This window comes from Phacochoerus africanus, chromosome 1 (assembly GCF_016906955.1).
Source record: "Phacochoerus africanus isolate WHEZ1 chromosome 1, ROS_Pafr_v1, whole genome shotgun sequence".
In the NCBI taxonomy this organism is placed as follows: Eukaryota; Metazoa; Chordata; class Mammalia; order Artiodactyla; family Suidae; genus Phacochoerus; species Phacochoerus africanus.
Window position 1 is genome coordinate 55485283 of NC_062544.1, and position 23330 is coordinate 55508612.

Genomic DNA, 23330 nt, shown 5'->3' on the forward strand with positions numbered 1-23330 from the left:
TAATGAGACCTAAAACACTGTTCATCTTAGAGAAACTGAGAATGCGTGTTAGTGTTGTTTCTTTCACTACTTTCTTTGGTGGAATTCCTTGCCTACACACTTCTGTAATTTAAGGAATGCATTCTGATTTTTAAAACATTACCACTCTGTCACAAACTACTATAATAAAATATATACACAACAAAGTCCTACTATAGAGCACAGGAAAACTATATTCAATATCCTGTAGTAAACCATGATGGAAAAGAAATAAAATTACAATTATAAACATATTCCTAATTTCAAATTTTACTGCACTAGAAGGCAGCATTGGGTTATAGAAAAGCTTGATCATTACTTTTTTGAGGATTTGTCTTATCCTCCTTGTCTACAGTATTGAGTCTTTTTTAATAAAGATTGGATTAAGAACTTAATAGTGTCTTTCAACTTGTCTTCGCGCAGGGCTAAAGAGTTGAGCTAAGGAAACAAATGATCTAATTGCATTCTCTGATGCTAAAAATGCCTACATAATAAGACTAGAAAACACCAGATGCCACTGTGGAGTGAATCTAAAAGGTCAAGGACCAACTCAGGTTAGTTTTATTTAATGACCATAATAGACTGTAAAGAGAGGCTACAAATGGAGTTCCTCTCTGTTCATGTATATCCATTCATGTTTTCCTCAAGTATTTAAATGCCAATGACTTGGCAGACACAGAATTTTGCAACAGGTCATTAATGGTTCAGAGAACAGATGAGATTGCTCCAAAAGCTAATGAAACAGCTTGCTTAAATATTACATTTTTTATGAAGCAAGGATACTTCCTTCCCAGTGAATCATTGATGTTGACATTCCTGTGTAGACTAATCAGAAATCTTTTTATAGTTGAATATAAATATGACATCTTATAATGAGCCGGGAGGTCTCAATGGAAGCCCAGCAAAGTGGCCTGTGATAACGTGCTGTATCTACCAGTTCATCTCATGCTAAAACTCTAGACCCACATGGCATCCCCATGATTTGTCATGTTAAGAAGGTGATGAAACCCAGCAGGGGTGATACATTCAACTGGCCTGGGAGAAGGAAGGATTCTCATCTCATCCATTTATTCTAGGAAAGTCTTCCTGTAGTAAGCCAGATTTTTGACCAACTGCTTGCCCTAAAGCCAAGCCAAGTGATACTTGTGATTCTGAGTGCTAGGCAGGTTTTGTATAATAACTGGATGCAAAGGACAAATACTCAACATCATTTCTTTTCTTTTTCTTTTTCTTTCTTTCTTTTTTTTTTTTTTTTGGTCTTTTTGCCTTTCCTAGTGCCACTCCCATGGCATGTGGAGGTTCCCGGGCTAGGGGTCTCATTGGAGGTGTAGATGCCAGCCTACGCCAGAGCCACAGCAACGCGGAATCTGAGCCGCGTCTGCAACCTACACCACAGCTCACGGCAACACCAGATCCCTAACCCACTGAGCAAGGCCAGGGATCGAACCCACAACCTCATGGTTCCTAGTCGGATTCGTTAACCACTGAGCCACGACGGGAACTCCGTCATTTCTAGCTAAAGCTCTGAGAACTAGAAAACTGAATATATTTCACAGGCTTTTAGCACAACTGTTAGACAATACAGTACTCACATTATCAACTCAAGTCAAATTCCTTTAACAGGGAAGGAGCAGAAGGTTACCCAGCATTAGAGTGAAACTAATGCTATCACACATTTTAAAAGACCACACATAGATCTAATATATCAGTCTTTATAGTCCACAAAGTCAGAAAAGCTAGATTTTCCTAGTATTTAAGTTTATCATTTCAAATATGTTAAGCTCTTTGGGAAGCACCAATTCCTTGGTCACTATATGAACTGTTGATTTATTTAGTTAATGCATTTATTTCCTTTTAAAATATCCAAACTGAGTTTTTTATCAGGGTAGTGGTATAGGTTTATAGGAACTAGCATATTGCATTAAATATTACTTCATATAAAGATAAGACACTTGTTACTTCTTTAATCTTGTAGAATAATATCTAGATCAGAAGTAAAACAAAAACAAAATTATGTTGAGCCTGGGAAAGAAAAATAGCATTTTTCTAAGTTCCTCAAAGTCATCTGTTCATTGCTGCCTCAAGAACTTATCTTTAAAAAAAGAGAAAATAGGGAGTTCCCTTTGTCGCTTGGTGGTTAACAAGCCCAACTAGGATCTATGAGGATGCAGGTTCGATCCTTGGCCTCACTCCTTAACGGATCCAGCGTTGCCCTGAGCTGTGGTGTAGGTGTCAGACACAGCTTGGATCCCATGTTGCTGTGGCCATGGCATAGGCCGGCAGCTGCAGCTCTGATTCGACCCCTAGCCTGGGAACCTCCATATGCCTCAGGTGCGGCCCTAAAAAGACGAAAGACAAAAAAATAAAAAAGAGAAAATAGTAAATGAAATATTCAAGACTTGAGCCTTTGAAAAATTGTCTAATGACATAACCAGGACACTTTACTTAGATAGCTTGTTTTTAATGCAGCTGGTATAAATTTGATTTTTTTCCCCTTTTCCCCAGCCCTGGAATGATTTTAATGTTAGAAAAGATGACTTAAGAAAACAATCCAGTTTAATATATGTTAGAAGATCTTCAAAGTCACTCTTTAAATCCCAGAATAAACTTTTCAAAATCTGTACAGATTAAGGTGATACTTGAGATCTTTCCTTGTGTTCTTTGATTATGACAACCAAGAAAGAAGACCTCGTAAGAAAGATGTGTCTTCATTGTCTAAGAACTCTTAACTTAGTTCCCTGGAACGCCACATCCATTTTAACCTTGTTTGTAGAAGTCACTTAAATAACTTGCCGAAGGTGGAATAGAAACTGACTTCCTAAAAGTGTCTTTAGATTAATAATGTTCAATGTTTGGAATCATTTAGGAGTGGCTTTTTTTCCAGAAGGCCTTAGTAGATATGAGGTTTCTCAAATTACTCTTCCAGACTTGCCAGTTGTTCATCATGATCCCTAAGGCAGATGTTTAGACATGTTTGTGGAAGTGTATTTATTACCATGCATGATTATAACTGGTATCATTTTGATTACATTCACATGGATTTATGTATAGAATTCATGAAACAAAACCTCTCTCACCTACTTAGACTTTATAAGCAAAAGTCTGATATTAAGGGGTAGGTTTTTTAAGTGTAATTGGAACTTCTTATGCTCATCCATCTTTGCAGTGAATGAACCAAAGACTGATATTTTGATACATTAGGACACTTTATTGTTCAATGTAGTTGCTTCAATGTGGTTAACCGCGCAGCAGTGAAAACCCCAAGTCTTTCATTTAGCAGGGGCTAATGTGCTACCGTTTAGATTTTGTCCATCCCTCAATTTAAAAATGCATTGATTTACCTCTAGATACTTATTCGATCCAATTTCCCAACACGCCATTGCCCAATAATGACAGTGTGAATATTAGCTCAAGGATGCTTGTGCCTTTCCGCCACTTCGTCCATCTCACTCTGCAGCAGCTTTTTAGAATATTTGTGGTCACAGAAGGTCAAAGCAGGTGGGTTAACAATTTCAAACCATTTTTGGAACCTGTCTCCTAAATTTTCAACACTTGAGTAGAATTAATATATCGCCGCAAAAGCAAGAAAACGGGTTGGCACATTCACCTTTCTCCTTGTCTGACAGAACCTGCAATTACCAAGGAATTTCTTATCTGTCAACCTATCTAATTTGACCAGAAACCAAGAAGTAAGCAAAGGAGCCTATAAGCCTTTTTTCTTGTGGATGAGTTCCCCCTGGCCTTTTAGAAAGCATTCTGGAAACTTCCTAATCCTTAGCATGGTAGAGACCTGGTGTTGTTGGGGGGGGGGAGGGGATGATTATTAGGTTGCTGGTCCTCTGTAAACCTAAAATTTGACAAATACATAGAAAGTCCTCTTATTTTCAAATGACTCTTTTTCCTTCATCTTGTTTAAAAGCAGCCAAGTCTTCTCTGAGGGAAATAAGATAAATCATGAAGAACCATCCATAAAGTAATAATTGATATATCAAGCACACAAATAAGAATAAGAATGGTAAATGTTTTTTAAAAATTATCATTAGACATGAGGGTTAGCAGGACCATCATTATTCTTGGAGGTGAAGCCCAAGTGCCCTGTTGGCTGTGGATGTCTTGCCAGCTAGAATAAATCATCTCAGATGTGGAAATATAAGCCTGTGGCAAGTCTCTTGTGGAAAGTTAATGCCAACTTTGAGGGTAGGTTGAACACTAAAACAAAGGGCATATTCTACTGAAAAAGCCACCCAGGACCAGAGACAACATATTAGAGTCAGGTAACTAAAATTGATCTTGTGTTGGGTCTATATAACTATAAAAACTTTTTTGTGGTTTTGGTCTATATACAGAAACACAACAAAAGGGAAACCCCGCCTGTCCACACAAACGTACTACATACACCTCAGTTTGTCTGCTCTGTTCTGATGTTACAAGGCAGCTGCATATTCTTCCTTTAAACTATTCATAACCCAGTACGTCTCTGAAACATGAGTTGCAGAAAGGTACAGAAACACTCAAGCCATGACTTTGAAGATGATGTGAATGTGGGGCTCTGCCTAGAAAGGGAAGCCACAATGGGATTTAGTATAATTCAGCCAGGCTATTAAAGAAGAAACTAAATATCAGACGGTGTTTCTTGTATTTGTTTTCTGAGAAGGAAAAGTTTTAGATGACTTGCCTGTGTTTAAAGTGCCCTGATAAGGTCTATCATCAAATAAGTATCTTAGTGGATGTAGCTGTCTGCCACATTATTAATATGCAGGTGCCTTACTGTATAGCACAGAGAACTATACTCAATAATTTGTAATACCCTATAAGGAAAAGAATCTGAAAAATAATGGATATGTATGTACTTATAATGGAATCACTGTGCTATACACTTAAAACTAAGGCAAACACTGTAAATCAACTACACTTCAATAAAATAAAAAGAATTGCATGCATATATGTGTAAAAAATAGGTAGCAGAATGTTCACAGAAGCCCTTCTATAGCAGCTTCACACTGGATAAAATTTATGGCATGTTCATATAGTAAGATATGTGGCAATGATAATGACCAAGATAGAGCTTGGCTGGAACTTCATAAATACTATGTTGAATAAAATAAACCAGACACAGAAGTAGAAAAAATAAAAAAATAAAACTCAGGTGCTTCTAAATAACACGTTTTCTTAAACTCTTCTCACATCCACATAGACTTTCAAGATGACTTTTGTATGGCAGTGGAGTAGAAAGTGGAACATGTTTAACAATTAAGATTTTTATATATGAGCATCATAGATGAAATCACAGAGGAACTCAAATGAATCAGCTGTGGATCCTGAAGCCCATTTGTTAGCTGTGCTACACCGCCATGCTGACTTCATTCGGGATTATTTCCTATGGGAACAAGAAAGCACAACTTGCTGGTGTGTGTTCCAGGAAACAAACTGCTAAGATTCATTTCTATGATTTTTTTTTAAAAAAACTAGCCCAGATTTTTTGTCTGTTTGTGTGTCTATTTGCTTGTATTGCAAAGCCTGGAACATATTTATAGGCTATAATGAAGGAACTGTTTCAGAAAAGAGCAAGTAGTGGTGTGAAAGGCAGGATAAATAACTGACCAATTAAAGCCCTGGTATTGGTGAGAGGGGATAAAACTTCTGACAGTGGAGGGTTTTACATCAAACAGACAGCTAAGGATGGGTATGCAAGCATTGTAGGTGAAGGGAAGAAGGTCACTCCTCTTGTTGAGGTTATCTGCTAGGCAAATATTCCAAGGTGGTGACCATAATCCAGGGGACTTAAAAATAAACAGATTTGGAATAGCTGCTTGAGTTCAATAGGAGAGAGAGGTCGCCAAACATAGTCGAAAGGAAGGTAGAACTGGATTCGGGATCTGACTGAGGTGGGTCACACATTTGTAGCAGAACAGTACTGAACAGTTGCACCCTATTGTCCTTCAGTATTCGGTCAAAGTGTACAGATGGATTGTCAAGTTGCTCATTCTAAAATTAGTATTCTTCACCATGATGAATTCAGTCAATTAGGATGCATTCTTCTTGCAAAAAAATAGAAAATTGAGCAAGGTTCAAACAAATGTGAGTCTATTTTTCTCACCCAATGAAGTCTAAAGGTAGATGGCTGTGGACATTGGTTGAACAACTCGATAATGATTATAAAACAAGTTTCTCTGTAAAGAAATAATAATAATAAATAAATAAATAAATAAATAAAAACTAGCCTGGAATTAGGCAGAGGAGTGAGTTTCAGTAGAAATATGTTTGCCTTGGGAAGGATAGAAATGAAAACAGTGAAATGTTTGCTGGTCTGTTTGGGGAGATATATGTAGACATGAGGGAGGATTGTTGGAAAAGGGATGAATAATGTCAATATATCAGCCTAGAAATCATGTGATACAATGACAGTCCTTTATCTGCACTCTGTCATTAGTATTTTCACTACATTTTCCTACAAGGGTCAAGCATAATATCCACTGTACATTTAGATGGCAAATTCAAAGTAAAAGTCATTTCTTACTAGAGTTCCCATCGTGGCTCAGCGGTAGCAAACCCAACTAATATCCAGGAGGATGTGGGTTCGATCCCTGGCCTCGCTCAGTGGGTTAAGGATCCAGCATTACCGTGAGCTGTGGTATAGGTCACAGACTCGGCTCAGATCCATTTGCGTTGCTGTGGCTGTGGCATAGGCTGGCATCTACAACTCCCATTCAAACCCCTAGCCTAGGAACTTCCATATGCCAAAGGTGCAACCATAAAAAGCCAAAAAAAAAAATCATTTGTTACTATGTTTTTGTACCAGCTCCATAATGCCTCTCAAATCATTGCCCCAAAGGCCCAGCAACAGAAAATTCTAGAGGCTTCCATGTTAGTTGTTTTGTTGTGTGTTTTGTTGTTGTTGTTATTTAAAACCATAAAATATTTCATGTAATTGTTCATTTTTCAGAATATCCCCTTGGATTTAGGATGGGAGGGAAGCAGAATGAAATATAGAATCCTACTTTACCATTTCATAGTTACAAAATAGAATTCTTCTCAATTGAAATTTTACAACTGATTTATTCCATTCACCCTTTCCAGTTATCTATGAATCCTTTAGCTTTTTAAAATCTTACTGCTCCTCCTTGCTTTTTTGGTATACTTTCTGGTTACTGTCACTTCATAACTAGACCAGGCTTTGCAAGGGCCCCCTTCTGTCACTGTCACTGCAGCCTTATGCCAGCACCCCAGTATGAGCTACCACTAAACCACGCTGGCTCTGATGACTAAGGCAGGTACTGAGGGCACTGGTCCTGCAGTGGTGTCCCGGGGTGGGGAAAGAAGTGCCTTACAGAGTTCCATCACATCCCCATAGGCCCACCAGTCACACAGCTCTTTCATGGTGCTTATACATACCACCTACCAGCCAAGGCCCCGAGGCTTGCCCCACAATGCCACTGAACCTTCTGGGCTAGGTTGGTTGGGAACCCTGACATTTGGGCCTTTATTTGGATAGCATTAAGCTCCTTTTCCAAGTCTTAAACTTTCCTAAACACTCTTTATTATGGTGAATATTTTTTAGGCTCTGTAAGGAGATATTCCTAATAAAAACTTATTTTTTTAAAAAATGGGTGGGGTGGGTATAAAATTAAGAGAGGTCGGAGTGAGTCAAGAATATTGGAAGTTGCCAACTTAAGAACTCGAATTTCCTATCATGCTAAAAAAAAAAAAAGAGCAAAAAGGCTAAGCACTGAATAGTAGAGATGTACTGAAATAATGTGAATTCTTTGATCTGTGAGTTGCATCTCAAACCTAGCCAAATACTTTCTTCCAAGCAGCCGAGTTAACTTTAATGAGCCAGTTTGATCAAGTAGGACTCTAGCTGCATAGGCCAAAAGAATCCAGTGATCACTTATCATGAGAGCATGTAAAATTCCCTTTTTTCAATTTTGGTTTTGAAAACATCTCTGAAATTTCCATGTTCAAACTATTCTACTAAATAATCTTCTTGTTCTTTGCTTGGTATATCTACTAACTGGAAGATACTCTTGGTTCAGTCTCTATTTAATGGGCCTTGTGCAACATTCTTAAAAAATCATTTTAGAAAGTTCCCTTGTGGCACAGTAGGCTAAGGATCCAGCACTGCTGAAGCTGTGGTGCAAGCTGAGTCTACAATGTGGGTTCAGTCCCTGGCCTGGGAACTTCCAAGCACTATGGGTGAGACCAAAAAAGAAAAGAAAAAAATGTTTTTAAAAAACCCGATACATATGATCTGTAGCAATAGGACGCTAGAGTCTTATTTGAGGATCTAAATTTCTGCTGGTACCAACTCTTATCCACCACCAGGTATTTAACAGTTAGGCAAGATATATATACCTTCTTGCCCTCAGTTTCCCAATCTTGATAATGAAAAAGTGTGACCAAATCATTCCCTAGGTTTCTTCCAGCTCAATAGTCTAACCCACTTGGTATTTCTTTAAGGGGGACAAAGGATTGTGGAAGTTAGTCTATTGAACCTCAGACTTCTCAGTACATTAGAATCATCTGGGAGGAGTTCCTGTTATGGCTCAGCGGAACGGAAACCGACTAGTGTCTATAAAGATACAGGTTCTATCCCTGGTCCCGCTCAGTGGGTTAAGGATCGGATGTTGCCATGAGCTGTGGTGTAGGTCACACATATGGCTTGGATCCTGCATTGCTGTGGCTGTGGCGCAGGCCAGCAGCTATAGCTCCAATTCTACCCCTAGCCTGGGAACTTCCATATGCCACAGGTGTGGCCCTAAAAAAGCAAAAAAAAAAAAAAATCATCTTGGAATCTTTAAAATATATCGGTGCCTGCATCTTTTCCTCCAGGGATTCTGACTTAATCGATGTGGGTGTGGCAGGGACATTGATGTTTTAAGAGCTCCCCATAAAAGTTCCTCAGGGGGTGTAAGGTAGACCTTCTAGATTGCCAAGTGGGAATGATGTGGGCTTGGATTTGACTCAAGATTCACTAAAACAGGCCTCTCTGTGTAACTTAGAGTAAACTTTGTTCCCACAGTCCTCTTCCTGTCAGAACCTACCTTCTATAGCCACAAAAGCTGGACAGAAAGTGGCTCTAACCTTGACAAATTTTCACCTGGGCCTTACTTATTAAAGCACCACATCCCTCTGTGTTTCTGTTTACTCATTGGTCCCACTTGTTCTAAAGCTGTTTAAACACTTGCTATGGAAAACCAATGTTAGCTACAATACAAGACTGCATACATGACACATAACGTCCATGAAACCTAGCCTTGATTTAACCATAACTACCATTGGTTGAGCATTTTCTAAATGCGAGGCACTGAGGCCTCTACCTAAGTTCTTATTGTTGATTTCCTCTAACAACTATGCAAACTGTATTCCCGTTTTGCAGGTGAGAGAAATGAATATTAGGTGAGTTGCCTCAAGCTACAGAGCTAGAAAGTAGTGACAATGTGTAAGACTTCCAAGCCTTAACGCTGAGCTGCTGTACTATCTCATCTCTACCCAAAATTAACTGTATGCTGGGAGTTCCCTTTGTTGCACAGTAGTTAACGAGCCTGACTAGGATCCATGAGGATGTGGGTTTGATCCCTGGCCTCACTCAGTGGGTTAAGGATCCTGCATTGCCATGAGCTGTGGTGTAGGTCCTATCCTGCATGGCTGTGGCCGTGGCATAGGCCAGCAGCTGTAGCTCCGATTTGACCCCAGCTTAGGAACCTTCATATGCCACAGGTGTGGCCCTAAAAAAAAAAAGAAAAGAAAAGAAAAACAGTTAACTGTATGGGGAATTCTTAACTCTGGTCTGACTTGGTTCCAAACATAGGGGAAAGTTTTCTGGTTCAGAGCTTTACAGGTCCTGTAAGTCCTGTAGCATCCTTCCCAGGGGTTAAAAGCAATGGTATGTGCTCTCTGTAAATGCATAACTAGGTTATACCTCCTTGAACCAGGCATGTTTTGTTCCTGAGGCCCCTACGGCAATGTCAGCATTTATAAGAAAATCTCCTAAGGACTTCTTTTCAGTGTGTATTAACATAGCCTCATTTCCCCAATTAAATAGGTGGCAAAAATCTTACTGTCTATTCAGCTTGGCCTTTGCAAATAGAATAAGCCTTCCTAAAAGTATAGGCATTTGAGCTAAGGAATTTAGGCTTTACATCAAATATCAGAAATTTGGCTGCATCATTTCTGGAAGCGTCCCTTTTTCTCAAAAGGCTACTTTGAAGATAGTGGTGAAGGCTGTTTGCTGCCCTCTTGGACCCCAGGAGCTGCCTTAGAGGTTAATATTTCACATGTCCTAGTTCAGTACCCCAGCTGAGACAGGCATAAATTTCCAAAGGACAAAGAAACACATTTCTGACCCATACAAAATGCTGGACACTTTAGCAAGGATATGTTGCTTTGTTCTGGATTCTCCTTAATTTCCTTTCCTGTGTTTAGTTTATGTAGTGCTTTCTGAAAAGCTAACTAGTATTTTTTTTTTAATTTAATGTATCTAATTATTTATTAAATTCTTTTAGGGCCGCACCCATGGCATATGGAGATTCTCAGGCTAGGGGTCGAATTGGAGCTACAGCCGATGGCCTACCCCACAGCCACAGCAATGCCAGATCCAAGCCACATCGGCGGCCTACACCACAGCTCACGGCAGCGCTGGATCCTTAGCCCACTGAGTGAGGCCAGGGATCAAACCTGCGTCCTCATGGGTATTTGTCAGATTCGTTTCCGCTGAGCCATGACAGGAACTCCGCTAACTAGTATTTTAAAATCAGTAAGATTATGACTTTGAAAGTGGTTTATAAAATACAGGTTAAAATCACTGATATTAGGAAGGTCTCTTGTGGCATATAGGGTTAAGAATTGGGCAGAGTCACTGCAGCAGCTTGGGTCATTGCTATGGCGAGGGTTCGATCCCTGGCCCCAGGAATTGAACACATGCTTCAGGCTTGGCCAAAAAAAAAAAAAATCAATGGAATTAAAAAAAAAAAAAAAAAGAGCAGCAGCATATATAGTTGGAAAGGGAACACAGATCATGTTCAATAAACCCAGTGGCTTATTAGTGATTGATCTTGTGTTCCTGAGTCCATTTTAATATTCATAAAATAGAGACACATTTATGTCATAGAACTTCTAGGATAAGCGTTTTAAGGGCTTGGTAGGTTAGGTGTTTGTCCCATTCCCCTTAACATTCCCCATCTGTGGAAGGGGGTTGCAGTTAAAATGTTCTTAACATGAATGATTCCTTTTACCAGCTTTGAGACTGATCAAGAAAATCCCCCTCTGCTCAGCAAAACAGGGTAAAATAATAGACTGGGAGGGAGGTGGCAAACTCATCGTGGTATTGCTTTAGACCCCTGTAATCATTAATTCATATCATTGCTGATGTCAGTACTTTCCTACTGATGGAAGAGGTAAGTAGGTATAGGATGCACCAGCAAAATTTGTCCCTATGAAAATGTGTCCCTATTCTGAGTATTCCTGGATTTTAGTCCCTGCATGAATCACTTTAAGGGCTAAATAAACTACAGCACAGATTGTTTTCTAGTGCAAAGGACATAGTCATCCTAAAATGACTCACAGTCTTCTGGTATACATTTCTCAGAGCCTTCTGAGAAACCAAAAAAAAAAAAAAAAAGTTGCAAAATCTCTCCTGGTCATCTGATTCTTGTGCCATGGAAAGGGGACATCATCCCCACATTCTTTCAGAGAGGTTGGTATTGAGTCCAAAATCCACGTTATGTATCTTCACTCAAATGAAGGTAATTTCATCGACTCAGCATAGTTTCATCTACAACTTTGTATTGTATAATGGACTGTAAAAAGGAGTCAAGACTATACAATAATGTTCAATCCTCATCTGTTTCCGGATGTGTATTCTTATTTCTTTTCCAGCTTCCAAAGAAGGAAACAGCCCATTCCTAAAAGTAGAAAAACTAACCAGCTAGGTTTAGATGGGAAGCTGCTCATGTGACTTTTTGCATGGGTTTTTGAATGTTAATTAGTAATTCCTCTTTTATGATAACACCCCTTGTGTGTTTCCTGATTTTTGGTCCTTGGTCCGAAGAGTCCCTGGACTAAACCCAGTAAATGAAAAAGACTATACTTGCTGGTTGTCCTGCACCCACTTGTTCCCCTTTATATGTATATATTTAAAACAAAACAAAACAAAAAACACCTTTTACCTTACTATAGCTCTAAAACAGATCCCAGAGTTCCCGTTGTGGCACAGTGGAAATGAACCCGACTAGGAACCATGAGGTTGCGGGTTTGATCCCTGGCCTCGCTCAGTGGGTTTAAGGATCCAGTGTTGCCATGAGCTATGGTGTAGGTCTCAGACACGGCTCGGATCCTGTGTTGCTGTGGCTGTAGTGTAGGCCGGAAGCTGCAGCTCCAATTAGACACCTAGTCTGGGAACCTCCATATCCCATGGGTGTGGCCCTAAAAAGACAAAAAATAAATAAAATAAAATAAATAAAATAAAATAAATAAAATAAAATAAAACAGATCCCATATCTTGATGCGAACTAGACTTTCTTCGGTGATGCCCTAGTTTAAGAAAGCAGTCACAGAAAAGAGTAAGCATCTTTGGGTCCCCATGTCCTCTTTTCAGCCCAAAGTCTTTCCAAAAAATCAGCTCATTATAAAAGCTGCTAAAGATTTTGTGAGCTAGTTGACAATTCTGTAACATTGTTGGAAGCATTATGCATTTGAATTTTAAACGTTGTATTTAAGTTGATCATTCCAACAGAGGGACATAAGTCTGAAAGCAAGACTTCTTCTGTCCACCACATGTCAAATGATAACTGGGGCATTTGGGGATTCTGTGATGAGGGGTTTTCTCTTTAAACCTGGAGAAAAAGGTGAATGTTTATCACTCTGGTACACATGTAACTGGAGGTACACTTTTGTAAAATTTTTCAATAAACTTTCAACATTCCTTTATAAAGGGATTTATCTTTTGAGTCTTGGAGCCTATGGGGAGAATCTACCTTCCAGTCATTTCAGGGAACTTAGATACCTTTTAGATTGTATGGCCTATGATGAAGACCAGCCCTTGATTATTATAACCCAACCTATGCCTTCCTTTTCTTCAAGGAATATGCTAAAATACTAAAGGAACCTTTTCTCCCTATTTTTTTTTCTCCCTTGCCCCTTGTAACTGCTCACCCCAAACAGTGAAAGGACATAAAGGATACCACATACCTTAAAACAATTCCATTGCTGCTACACGTTTTGGACACCTAGGGTCCAAAAAGAGAATTTTTGGAGTTCCCATTGTGACGCAACAGAAACGTATCTGACTAGGAACCATGAGGTTGCAGGTTCGACCCCTGGCATCGCTCAATGGGTTAAGGATCTGGTGTTTCCGTGAGCTGTGGTGTAGGTCACAGAAGTGGCTTGGATCCTGCATTGCTGTGGCTATGGCATAGGCTGGCACCTGTAGCTCCGATTTCACCCCTAGCCTGGGAACCTCCATATGCCACGAGTGCGGTCCTAAAAAGTAAAATAAATAAATAAAATAAAAAGAAGTTTTCTGGAGTTCCCGTTGTGACTCAGTGGTTAAAGAATCCAACTAGGAACCATGAGGTTGCAGGTTTGATCCCTGCCCTTGCTCCAGTGGGTTAAAGATCTGGCATTGCCGTGAGCTGTGGTGTAGATCACAGACGTGGCTCAGATTCCGAGTTGCTATAGCTGTGGTGTAGACCAGCAGCTACAGCTCCGATTAGACCCCTAGCCTAGGAACCTTCATATGCCACGGGAGTGGCCATAGAAAAGGCAAAAAGACAAAAAAGAAGAAGAAGAAGTTTTTGCTGTAAAACCAAGGTAGCACCAGTCATTTTAAAACTCATCCATTTTGGCTGTCTGCCAACACTAGACTTGATACCTGGTCTTGAATTATAAGGTTGTTACGGCTTGTGTCACTTTTATGACTAAACCACACACCACTATTTCTTCTCCCAAGCCCCCCCAAAGTGCTTTGTGGCACTTCTCAAATTCCTTTAAAATACTCTCACTTTAGAATAAAATGTACCATATTTAATGAGCTCAGTCTTTTCTTGTCAGAAATAATATCCTGTAGAATAGTGCCCAGGCTTTGAAAATGGGCAACAAACTCATGCCAGGTTACTTTCCATCCAGAATTGAAGAGGAAGAGGGGAAAATCTTCAGGGACAAATAAGTAACCGAGATGGGCAGGAATATGGGAGATAAAGGGGTTCTGCTCATTTGATAAGGGAAGGGGTCAAAGACAAATGTTTTCTAAAAGAAATCAGAAAAATTGGAGTCTGTATAAGAATGAGAGAAAAAGAGATTGAAGATAAGTAGGGGTAAAATATTTGAGTCTCACATACAAAATGAAAAAGTCTCAATCTTTGTCCTAAATGCAAAGAGAGCCCCAAAATTAAGTAGGAAAGCTTCCAATGTTATTCTGAAATTTAAAGGCATTTCATCATAAAATTAAAAAAAAAATCTGGAGTTCCTTGGTAGCCTAGCCCTTGGGAAATTGGCATTGTCACTACTGTGGCTCAGGTTTGATCCGTGGCTGCAGGAACTTCCTTGTCTGCAGACACAGCGCGCCCCCGCCCCCCCCCAAAAAGGAGAGATTTTAAAATGATAATAATAATAATAATTTTAAAATGAGGTTTAGGAGTTCCTGTTGTGGTTCAGCAGTAATGAACCCCACTAGTCTGCATGTAGATGCAGATTCAATGCCTCGCCTCACTTAGTGGGTTAAGGATCTGGCGTTGTCACAAGCTGTGGCATAAGTCACAGACGCATCTCACATCCAGTATTGCTGTGACTGTGGTGTAGGTGGGCAGCTTCAGCTCTGATTTGACCCCTTGCCTGGGAACTTCCATGTGCCTGGGTGCGGCCCTAAAAAGACGAAAATAAGTAAATAAATAAAATGAGGTTTAAAAAAAATCCCAGATTATCCCAATTCAAGGAACACAGCCATAGGCCAGAGCTTCAAGGTTGTCATGGGAGCAAAAAATTACGGCAAAAAGGGTTCACAAAAAGGTATAGGTATCTAATGCATGAAGCCAGATACTCCCAAAAAAGACGAAAACAATGTCACTGATTTTAAGAGAGCTAGTAGCAGTTGGAGTTGACCTCCTGAGACTGGAGTTGAGATGAGACAGTCCTTTGAGGGGAAGGGAATATGAAAAGGCAGAGAGTAAGTGACCTTCAGTTTTGGATGTTTAGATTGTGAGTGATAACCGAGGACCACAGGGCACTCCTTAAATCCGGGAAGATCCCAACTCAAGATCCTTAACTTAATAACAACTACAAACACCCTTTCTTAGATAAAGTCACATTCAAAGGTTCAAAGCTTCAAAGGTTAGGACTTGGACATATCTTTCTTGGGGGAGGGGCTCTGTAGGTATGTAATAGAGCATCTCTGTAGCTGGCAGGAGGTTTCCCATATGAGATTCATTAGTGCAGTGTTTGAGGAACTCTGGCTTGGGGCCAGACAGCCTGGGTTGGAGACCTGGTTTCAACTTAGCAGCTGTGTTGTTTAAAACCTCTGTGCTTTGGCTTTCCATCTGGAAAAGTGAAATAATACTATATCATAATACTCATAGGGTTACCATGAATGTTCTGGAGTTAATACAGTTAATACAGCTAAGAGTGCCTGGCCCCCAACCAAGTCTAGAGTGAACAGGGCTTCAAGTCCCCAATTGTCTTCATCTCTAACCAGACCTGTTTCCCCGCTGCCTACCTGTTAGGTGTCTTTGAGCAAAATTAAATACTAAATCTGAAAATGAAACAATTGTAAAACATAGATTTATGTGTTTGTGGGTGTATGTATTTTTAAAGACTATTAAGATTGGGAAGACTGTTTAAAGACTTATGGAGGGAGAGATTAAGTACTGACTCTCAGGAAAACATATTGACATTTATGAAGAAAGGTAAGTACCACATAAGCTGACTGAGCAAAACCAGGAGACTTCTTATTTTCTAAGTATCTAACAAATAGCAGATATTCCCGTGTGGTGCACTTGGCCCTGGAATTTTAAAAAGCTCAAATAAATGGGTGCTATAGGCACAGAATAGGGGTGGAATGAGTGTACCAGCCCGCCGATGGTCTTTACAGGATTACACTCCTGTGAATGGCTTTTCCTTGCCTCTGGTCTTCAGTTCTTATAGAAAGTTAACTTCCAGCTCTCTCAGGAGCTGTGTAGAAATTCTGACCCCCGGGGGTCAGGGGCCGTGGAAGAACTTTTTGAAATGTTAGCTCACTTCTGTGTGCTTGCGGTGACTTTTTCTGTTTTACCTACTGTGATACTCAGGGGAGCTTTATGAGCGCACATACCAAACTGTTTGGAGGGTAGTAATGCTAAATAATAGCATAAAGTATGTACACTCAGTGAGACACCCGATAATTCCATTTTTTCCCTGACGTGTGCGTGGTGTCAAAAATGAAGGACTTTTGAAACATAGTACATAGATAGCCCCGGAGGTCATATACAGAATCCTAACATTTAAAGACTATTTATCCATATGAATAAGATAAAATACCTAACTCTACTCATCACTTGCTATATAGTAACATGATTTTTTGGAGAACACGAATTGAGAATGCCCAATTTCAGATGCCAGTTGCAATCTTCTTAGGCCTGACATTCAATTTATTTCAACGTTGTTATGAAACCTTATTCACCCCTGATTTTTTTAAATTTATTTTATTGAAGTATGGTTGATTTACAGTTTTTTAATTTCTGCTGTACAGCAAAGTGATTCAGTTATACATATATATGTATATATACATTCTTTTAAATTCTTTTCCATTATGGTTTATTATAGGACATTGAATATAGTTCCCTGTGCTATACAGTAGAACCTTGTTGTTTATCCATTCTATATATAATATTTGGCATCCGCTAATCCTGAACTCCCAATCCACCCCTGCTCCACTCCACTTCTCCTTTGCAAACCACAAGTCTGTTCTCTATGTCTGTATTCATCTATGTTTTGATCACTATCTTTAATACTAGATTGTATGCCAAAGCTCCAATATGAATTTCTTAGCTATATAAATAATAACATTTTTAAAAATTTTTATTGAGGTATAGTCATTTTACAATGTAAGTTTCAGGTGTACAACATAGTGATTCACAGTTTTTAAAGATTATACTGCATTTATAGTTATTTTAAAATTTTGGCTCCGTTCCCCATGCTGTACCGTATATCCTGGTAGCATATTTATTTTATACCTAGTAGTTTGTACCTATGATCACATTAAATGTTACCAGATATCAATTACTTAAAGAAAAATCTGGTAAATACCTTCTTTCCGTTTTAGAAACTACAAAGGAAACAGTCCTACCCACTCCCCTGTTGTCAGAAGTCAGTCTAACAGAGAAGAAAGAACAGAATGAATCTGAAGAACTACACTTACACATCACTGGTTGTAGGCCTATTAAGACATAAAGTCTGGGTTTGCTGGGCTACGATCTCATTACTCCTCTAAACTCTGCCCACAGGTGTCTGTAGCTGGTAATGTTGATTTGAGCTGTCTCCATCGGGGATCGCCTGGTGCCACTTGGTGTCTGCTGGTGCAGGGTTTGCTGTCTGCCTTCTTACAATGTCTAACGAAGTAGAAACGAGTGCAACGAATGGTCAGCCTGACCAACAGGCTGCACCAAAGGCACCATCAAAGAAGGAAAAGAAGAAAGGTATGGAGAAATCCTTCTGAGACCAGTGAGGGGAGCTAGTGGTGGTTATCTGTAAAGAAATGTGGAGTATAAGGCAAAGTAAGAGCCAAGTGTCAAGGTCTCCTAAATAGGAAAGTACGGCTTTGGCAGAGGAGATTGGTTCCAGCCATATGCGATAAGACATACCTCTGAATTCTGCAATTGCACCAACTTGAGTCCTACTGGGAAGCTTTCATAGATCCTGTTCAGTTGGGAATTGTAGCTGTTGAGTATTACATAGTTATCTTTTAGGAACCTCTTTCCCACTTTGCTTTATTGAAGTAGCTACTTTGTAAAAATCAAGGTCTTTATTTTATGAGACCCTCTTTGACCCAAAGTACCAGTAGGAAGTACAAGCATCCTTAATCACTCATAGTTTGAGCATATGCCATGATTTCCTTGTCTTTCATGTCCATACTTTAGAAATGGGAGTGAGACTGCCCAGGCCTTTTAAGAGAAGCAAAAGAAGTTATAAAGATGGGCTAATTATCATAATGATTTTCAAGGGAATTTACCATAATTCTCTTCTGCCTTACTGATAGTTCAAAAATGTTAGTAAATTATGCAGTGGCTTATTTTTCTTTCATTTTTTTAAAAAGGTATGATTCTCTTTATATTCTTTTTTTAAAAAAAAATTTAAAACTACGATGAAGAATATTCTCTAATCCCACCTCACATATGCCTGTATGTTTCCCATAACTCAATCCATTCTGCTTCTTTAAGAGTTTATTTTCTCTCCACACCAACACCATATGGTTTTACAAAGGATGATTTTACTCAAAGGGAGTAAGGATAAGGTAGAATATTGCATATTTGACCAAGGGTAGTATAATCAGATTTTTAAATCCTGTGGTATATTTGTTCATATAGGCCGGTATTTCAATGCATTTATAAACTTCACCCTCTTTCTTTTCTTTTCTCAGGCTCAGAAAAGACGGATGAATATCTTTTGGCCAGATTCAAAGGTGATGGTGTGAAATACAAGGCCAAGCTCATCGGCATTGATGATGTGCCAGATGCAAGAGGGGATAAAATGAGCCAAGATTCTATGATGAAACTAAAGGTAAAAGGGGAAAGCATGATTTTTCTCTATCTTAAGCAAAGGTCTAACAGAGGGAATGGTATTATAAGCTTGTGTTTACCTGTATCTTGATTATTGGAAAGAAAAATTTTTCTAATCACATAATTGATCCAGCAGTGTCCCCACTTTATGAGAAGACTTGAATGTGCACTTTTTGAGTGCTGGTCTGGGGACCTGATTTAATCAAGGACGGCAGAACTTTAGATGCCTTTTCCTTTGAGCAGACCAAATTTTAGAACCTGGGGATATTCAGGTAATACTTGGGACTCATCTTGGACACGGTTGCTCTTCAGTGCTAGCCCTTTGTTTTTGTAAAAGTTTGAAATACTAATACTGCTGTCTCTATGAACTTAATTAAGGAAATAATACTCCTTAAATAAGACAAAGCCTAGAAGGAACGTCTTGGAAGATCTTCTTGTCTTTGCCAGTGACTATTCTGAGGCCAAGTGAATCAAAAGGACCTGTCCAAGTTCACATGGCTAACTAGGGATCTCCTTGTTCGATGTCTCCTATCCCATCCTGCTGTCCCTTATGAATGATGCCTGATCCTTTCATATATGGTAAACCAAGCTGAAAACAAGGCTGATTGTCTTTGAAAATTTTAGAGTCAGAAGCATCACAGGGTACTTTAAACTAAATTTTTCTTGTTTTCCCAACCTTGTCAGGGAATGGCAGCCGCTGGTCGGTCTCAGGGACAACATAAACAGAGGATCTGGGTCAACATTTCTCTTTCTGGAATAAAAATAATTGATGAGAAAACTGGGGTAAGAATTCACTTTCACTGACACTTTTCTGACCACCTGAGTCTGACAAATAACTTGTGACATAAATTTCAGCTCCCGTTTTGCCTTTTCAAAATTCTGGAAGAAAAAGAATAGTATATATTACTGCACTTCTCTAGCAGTGACAGGCAAAAAAAAAAAAAAAAAAAAAGGAACAGACAGACGGGATAGGAGGTAAGGAGTCAAGGTACTTTATTTTGAAATTGATTTCCTATTATAGATGAGGACCTCAAGTCTTTGTACATAGGTGCACTATAAATATCAATTGGGCATTTAGGGGACACCAAGTACACAAAACTAGATAAATCCTAACTCCTTATTTGTGATGCTATCATAGATCTATGTAGGGGTCTCATTTTAATATATTGGTTACATGTGCACTTACTAGCTAACTAATTCTACCCCCTTTTCTTCTTCTCTTTTTCCTCCTCCTCCCCACATAGATGTAACCTTGCTCATTTTCTGTGGTTGCTGTTATTCTATCACATGAATGGTCTTGCTTACTTTTTGTTTGTTTGGGCCTTATCAAAAAGCTATCATACTGGAGATCCCAGATCGTGGCTCAGTGGTTAACAAATCTGACTAGCATCCATGAGGACACAGGTTCGATCCTTGGCCTTGCTCAGTGGGTTAAGGATCCAGTGTTGCGGTTGTCGTGAGCTGTGGTGCGGGTCACAGCTGCATCTCGGATCTGGCATTGCTGTGGCTGTGGCATAGGCCAGGAGCTACAGCTCCGATCAGATCCCTAGCCTGGGAACCTCCATGTGCCACAAGTGTGGCCCTAAAAAGCAAAAAAAAAAAAAAAAAAGGTATCATACTTTAAGTCTCCTGGGACCTTTTTTTCCCTCTACTCAATATAACATCATCAAATTCATCCACTTCAAATGTTTTCATTTCGGCACAATACTTTATTGTATAAGATACTGTGAGAAGATCTCTACTTACTCTTCAGCTCTTCCTAGAGATTCTCCTTATCTAATATGTGAAACCTGTTGCTCAGACTTAGGGTCCTGGAGCCCTGATACATGCTCACTCAGCCTGCTGCTCCTCCCACACTGCTGTTTCCATTGTCCCTTATCTTTCAACTCTTGTTTTCCCAAGCTTGCCAGAGAATGGCGGCAGGTTTCCCTCACCAGCATTCTCTCACTCCCAAAACTTCTAAAATGCTCAATATAAACTTTTCAGTAGCCCTAGGTGTTTGGAACCAAAAGCCAAGACACATCCTACACACCCACATATATCCCTGAAGAGTTGAGCTCTACTGTCTACTTGACAGAATGCATAGAAAGGGTGGGCGAAGAATAGAGGGGAAGGCACCACGAAACCAATAAACCCCTGCCACATGGGACTCCTGGAAAATGACATGGACCTCTATGTGAGGGTGACAAATACCGGATGACAGCTTTTGGTGACTTGCAGAATGTACTGGGGATAATTGTCTCAATAATACTTAGGATAGTTCCCTGGCCATGCTGAGCTATTGTCAAAGGCTCTCTGTGAACCTTCCTCTAGCTTGGTTAAGCCGTGCACTTGACTTTGTCTTTGTGTCAGGAAAGTAGACCTACTTGGAATGCTGTAGAAGTTATATGTCCCATCTTTGCTTTAGAAAGTCTTGATTGCTTCTGCTGAGGCATCATGTCTTTGAGATGGAGAAAATCAAGAATAGATATTTTAAGAAAGATCCTTCTTTCCATTTCTGTTTCTGACCCTTTATTGTTAGTTTTGGGGTTCCCCCCCCTTTGGAGCCCTTCCTAGCAAGGATAAATGTAGCAGTGGCCTTCAAATAAGAACAAAAAAAATCTTCAAATGTTTTAGCCTTTTCGCATATGCCGAGGTATCTTGTGCGTAGTTGTACTAGCCCACAAATATTCTCACTTTCTCAATAAATCATTTCTGATGTTCTTTCTTTTAGGTAATAGAGCATGAACACCCAGTAAATAAGATTTCTTTCATTGCCCGTGATGTGACAGACAACCGGGCATTTGGTTATGTGTGTGGAGGAGAAGGCCAGCACCAGTTTTTTGCCATAAAAACAGGGCAACAGGTAAGCTCTCTGCCTTGAGGTATACCTGCTGGGGAACTTGAACATAAGAGCATCTGTCACTCAACGAGAGAGCCTGCTGGAAACAGTTGGATGTAGGAGGACTGAACAGTGCTTTAGAGGATGACTCTCTTTAACTGGTCTAAGGAATCTTTTAAATGTCTTTGTTACCCATGTAGCGTGAGGCACAAGGGTTGTTAGAGTGGACTTTCTTGTAAGGTCATTGCTTTTAGAACGTAGTGAATTATTCCCAGAAATCTTGAAGGGATTTGGAAAATTACCATGATGCTTCTTGTTTTATCTAAATACTTTAGATATCTAGGGGGTGTTGGGTATCTTCCCCAAACCAGAAGAGGGTAGTAAGAAGCTTTAAGAGAAAGGAAGAAAACGGTACTAATCAGAATGAATGGGGGACAAAGGGAAGAAAATAGTAAGATTCAAGTACTGATAAAGATGCTTTCTCTTTCTTCAGGCAGAGCCATTAGTCGTTGACCTTAAAGACCTTTTCCAAGTTATCTATAATGTAAAGAAAAAGGAAGAAGAAAAGAAAAAGGCAAGTACTACAGGCTCTCTTCAACTTAAGACAATACTCAGGACCATGTCTGGGTGTTCCCACTGTGGCTCAGCAGAAATGAATCCGACTAGTATCCATGAGGATGTGGGTTGGATCCCTGGCCTCACTCAGTAGGTTAAGGATCCAGCGTTGCCATCAGCTATGGTGTGGGTCGCAGGTGCAGCTCAGATTCTTCATTGCTGTGGCTATGGCATAGGCTGGCAGCTACAGCTCCAATTTGACCCCTAGCCTGGGAACTTTCATATGCCATGGGCGCAGCCCTAAAAAGGAAAAAAAAAAAAAAAAAGAAACAGATCTGAACATACGGCCTGTCTGGAGAGTTGGCTTCAATGTGGCTCTTCCAAGTATAGAAAGTAAAGAAATATATTTTCTGTTCTTCCAAACAGGGGAGTGGATGGGTGTTATAGTTAGGCCCTTCTGATTTCTAGTCACTGACACTTGTCCTTTCTCCCTGCAAACTTCACATTGATTCTAAGGACTATTACAGGAATAACAGGTCCAATAACTCTATTCAAATCCAGTATTGCTATGAAAAAGGGAGGGGAATGTAGGGCAGAAATAGTATGCCAAGAGTCCGCTGTCTTGCCCTATGCCTATGAACTCATAAGTATATGTGTTCCTGTCATTTACTAAGGTCATTGAATTTGTGTCCTTCCTTTTCAGATGGAAGAAGCCAACAAAGCAGTAGAGGTAACGCAGCATCTTTACTTCTTGTGACTTGTGCATGTGTGATGTTACAAGCCCTTTTTTGCCACCTTCCCCAAGCATGCATCCTTCCTGGTTAATTACTATGTGTTCATGACACCTCTGGTCATGGAAAAATGTGCAGTTGGATGATTAGTGCTGAAATCTTAACTGCTTAGCAAGCCAGTACGCTAGGAAATTAAACTAGGTATGGAAAAGTCGCCAACTAGACCTTTAATATTTGCCATCTTTTCAGAATGGGAGTGAGGCCCTAATGAATCTTGATGACCAACCTTGCAAACTGAAACTGGTATGTATGTGATTTTTTTTTTTAATGATTCTTACTTACCTGAGCACAGGCTTTACTTCCTAAAGATATTGCTAATGCCAAATCTGTATTGAATTTGTATGAATATCCAATTGTGATAACTCTTTCCCAAAACATGAGCGTAACATTTATGTCAATATACAA

General features: G+C 39.7%; 1 protein-coding gene across 4 annotated transcripts in view; it reads left to right on the forward strand.

Annotated features, from left to right (window-relative positions):
• The window catches only part of DAB2 (DAB adaptor protein 2), a 55303-nt gene that overhangs the window by 13235 nt on the left and 18738 nt on the right, over positions 1–23330 (forward strand). For 3 of the 4 annotated variants that reach the window (XM_047766626.1, XM_047766606.1, XM_047766637.1), the window contains exons 2-8: positions 17487–17678; positions 18620–18759; positions 19443–19541; positions 21472–21603; positions 22073–22153; positions 22838–22864; positions 23115–23168. In XM_047766626.1, coding sequence (XP_047622582.1) covers positions 17588–17678; positions 18620–18759; positions 19443–19541; positions 21472–21603; positions 22073–22153; positions 22838–22864; positions 23115–23168 — 624 coding nt within the window. In that variant the 5' untranslated portion in view covers positions 17487–17587. Of the gene's footprint in view, positions 1–554; positions 573–17486; positions 17679–18619; positions 18760–19442; positions 19542–21471; positions 21604–22072; positions 22154–22837; positions 22865–23114; positions 23169–23330 lie in introns of those variants that run through there. The other variant, XM_047766616.1, reaches the window with a different exon arrangement.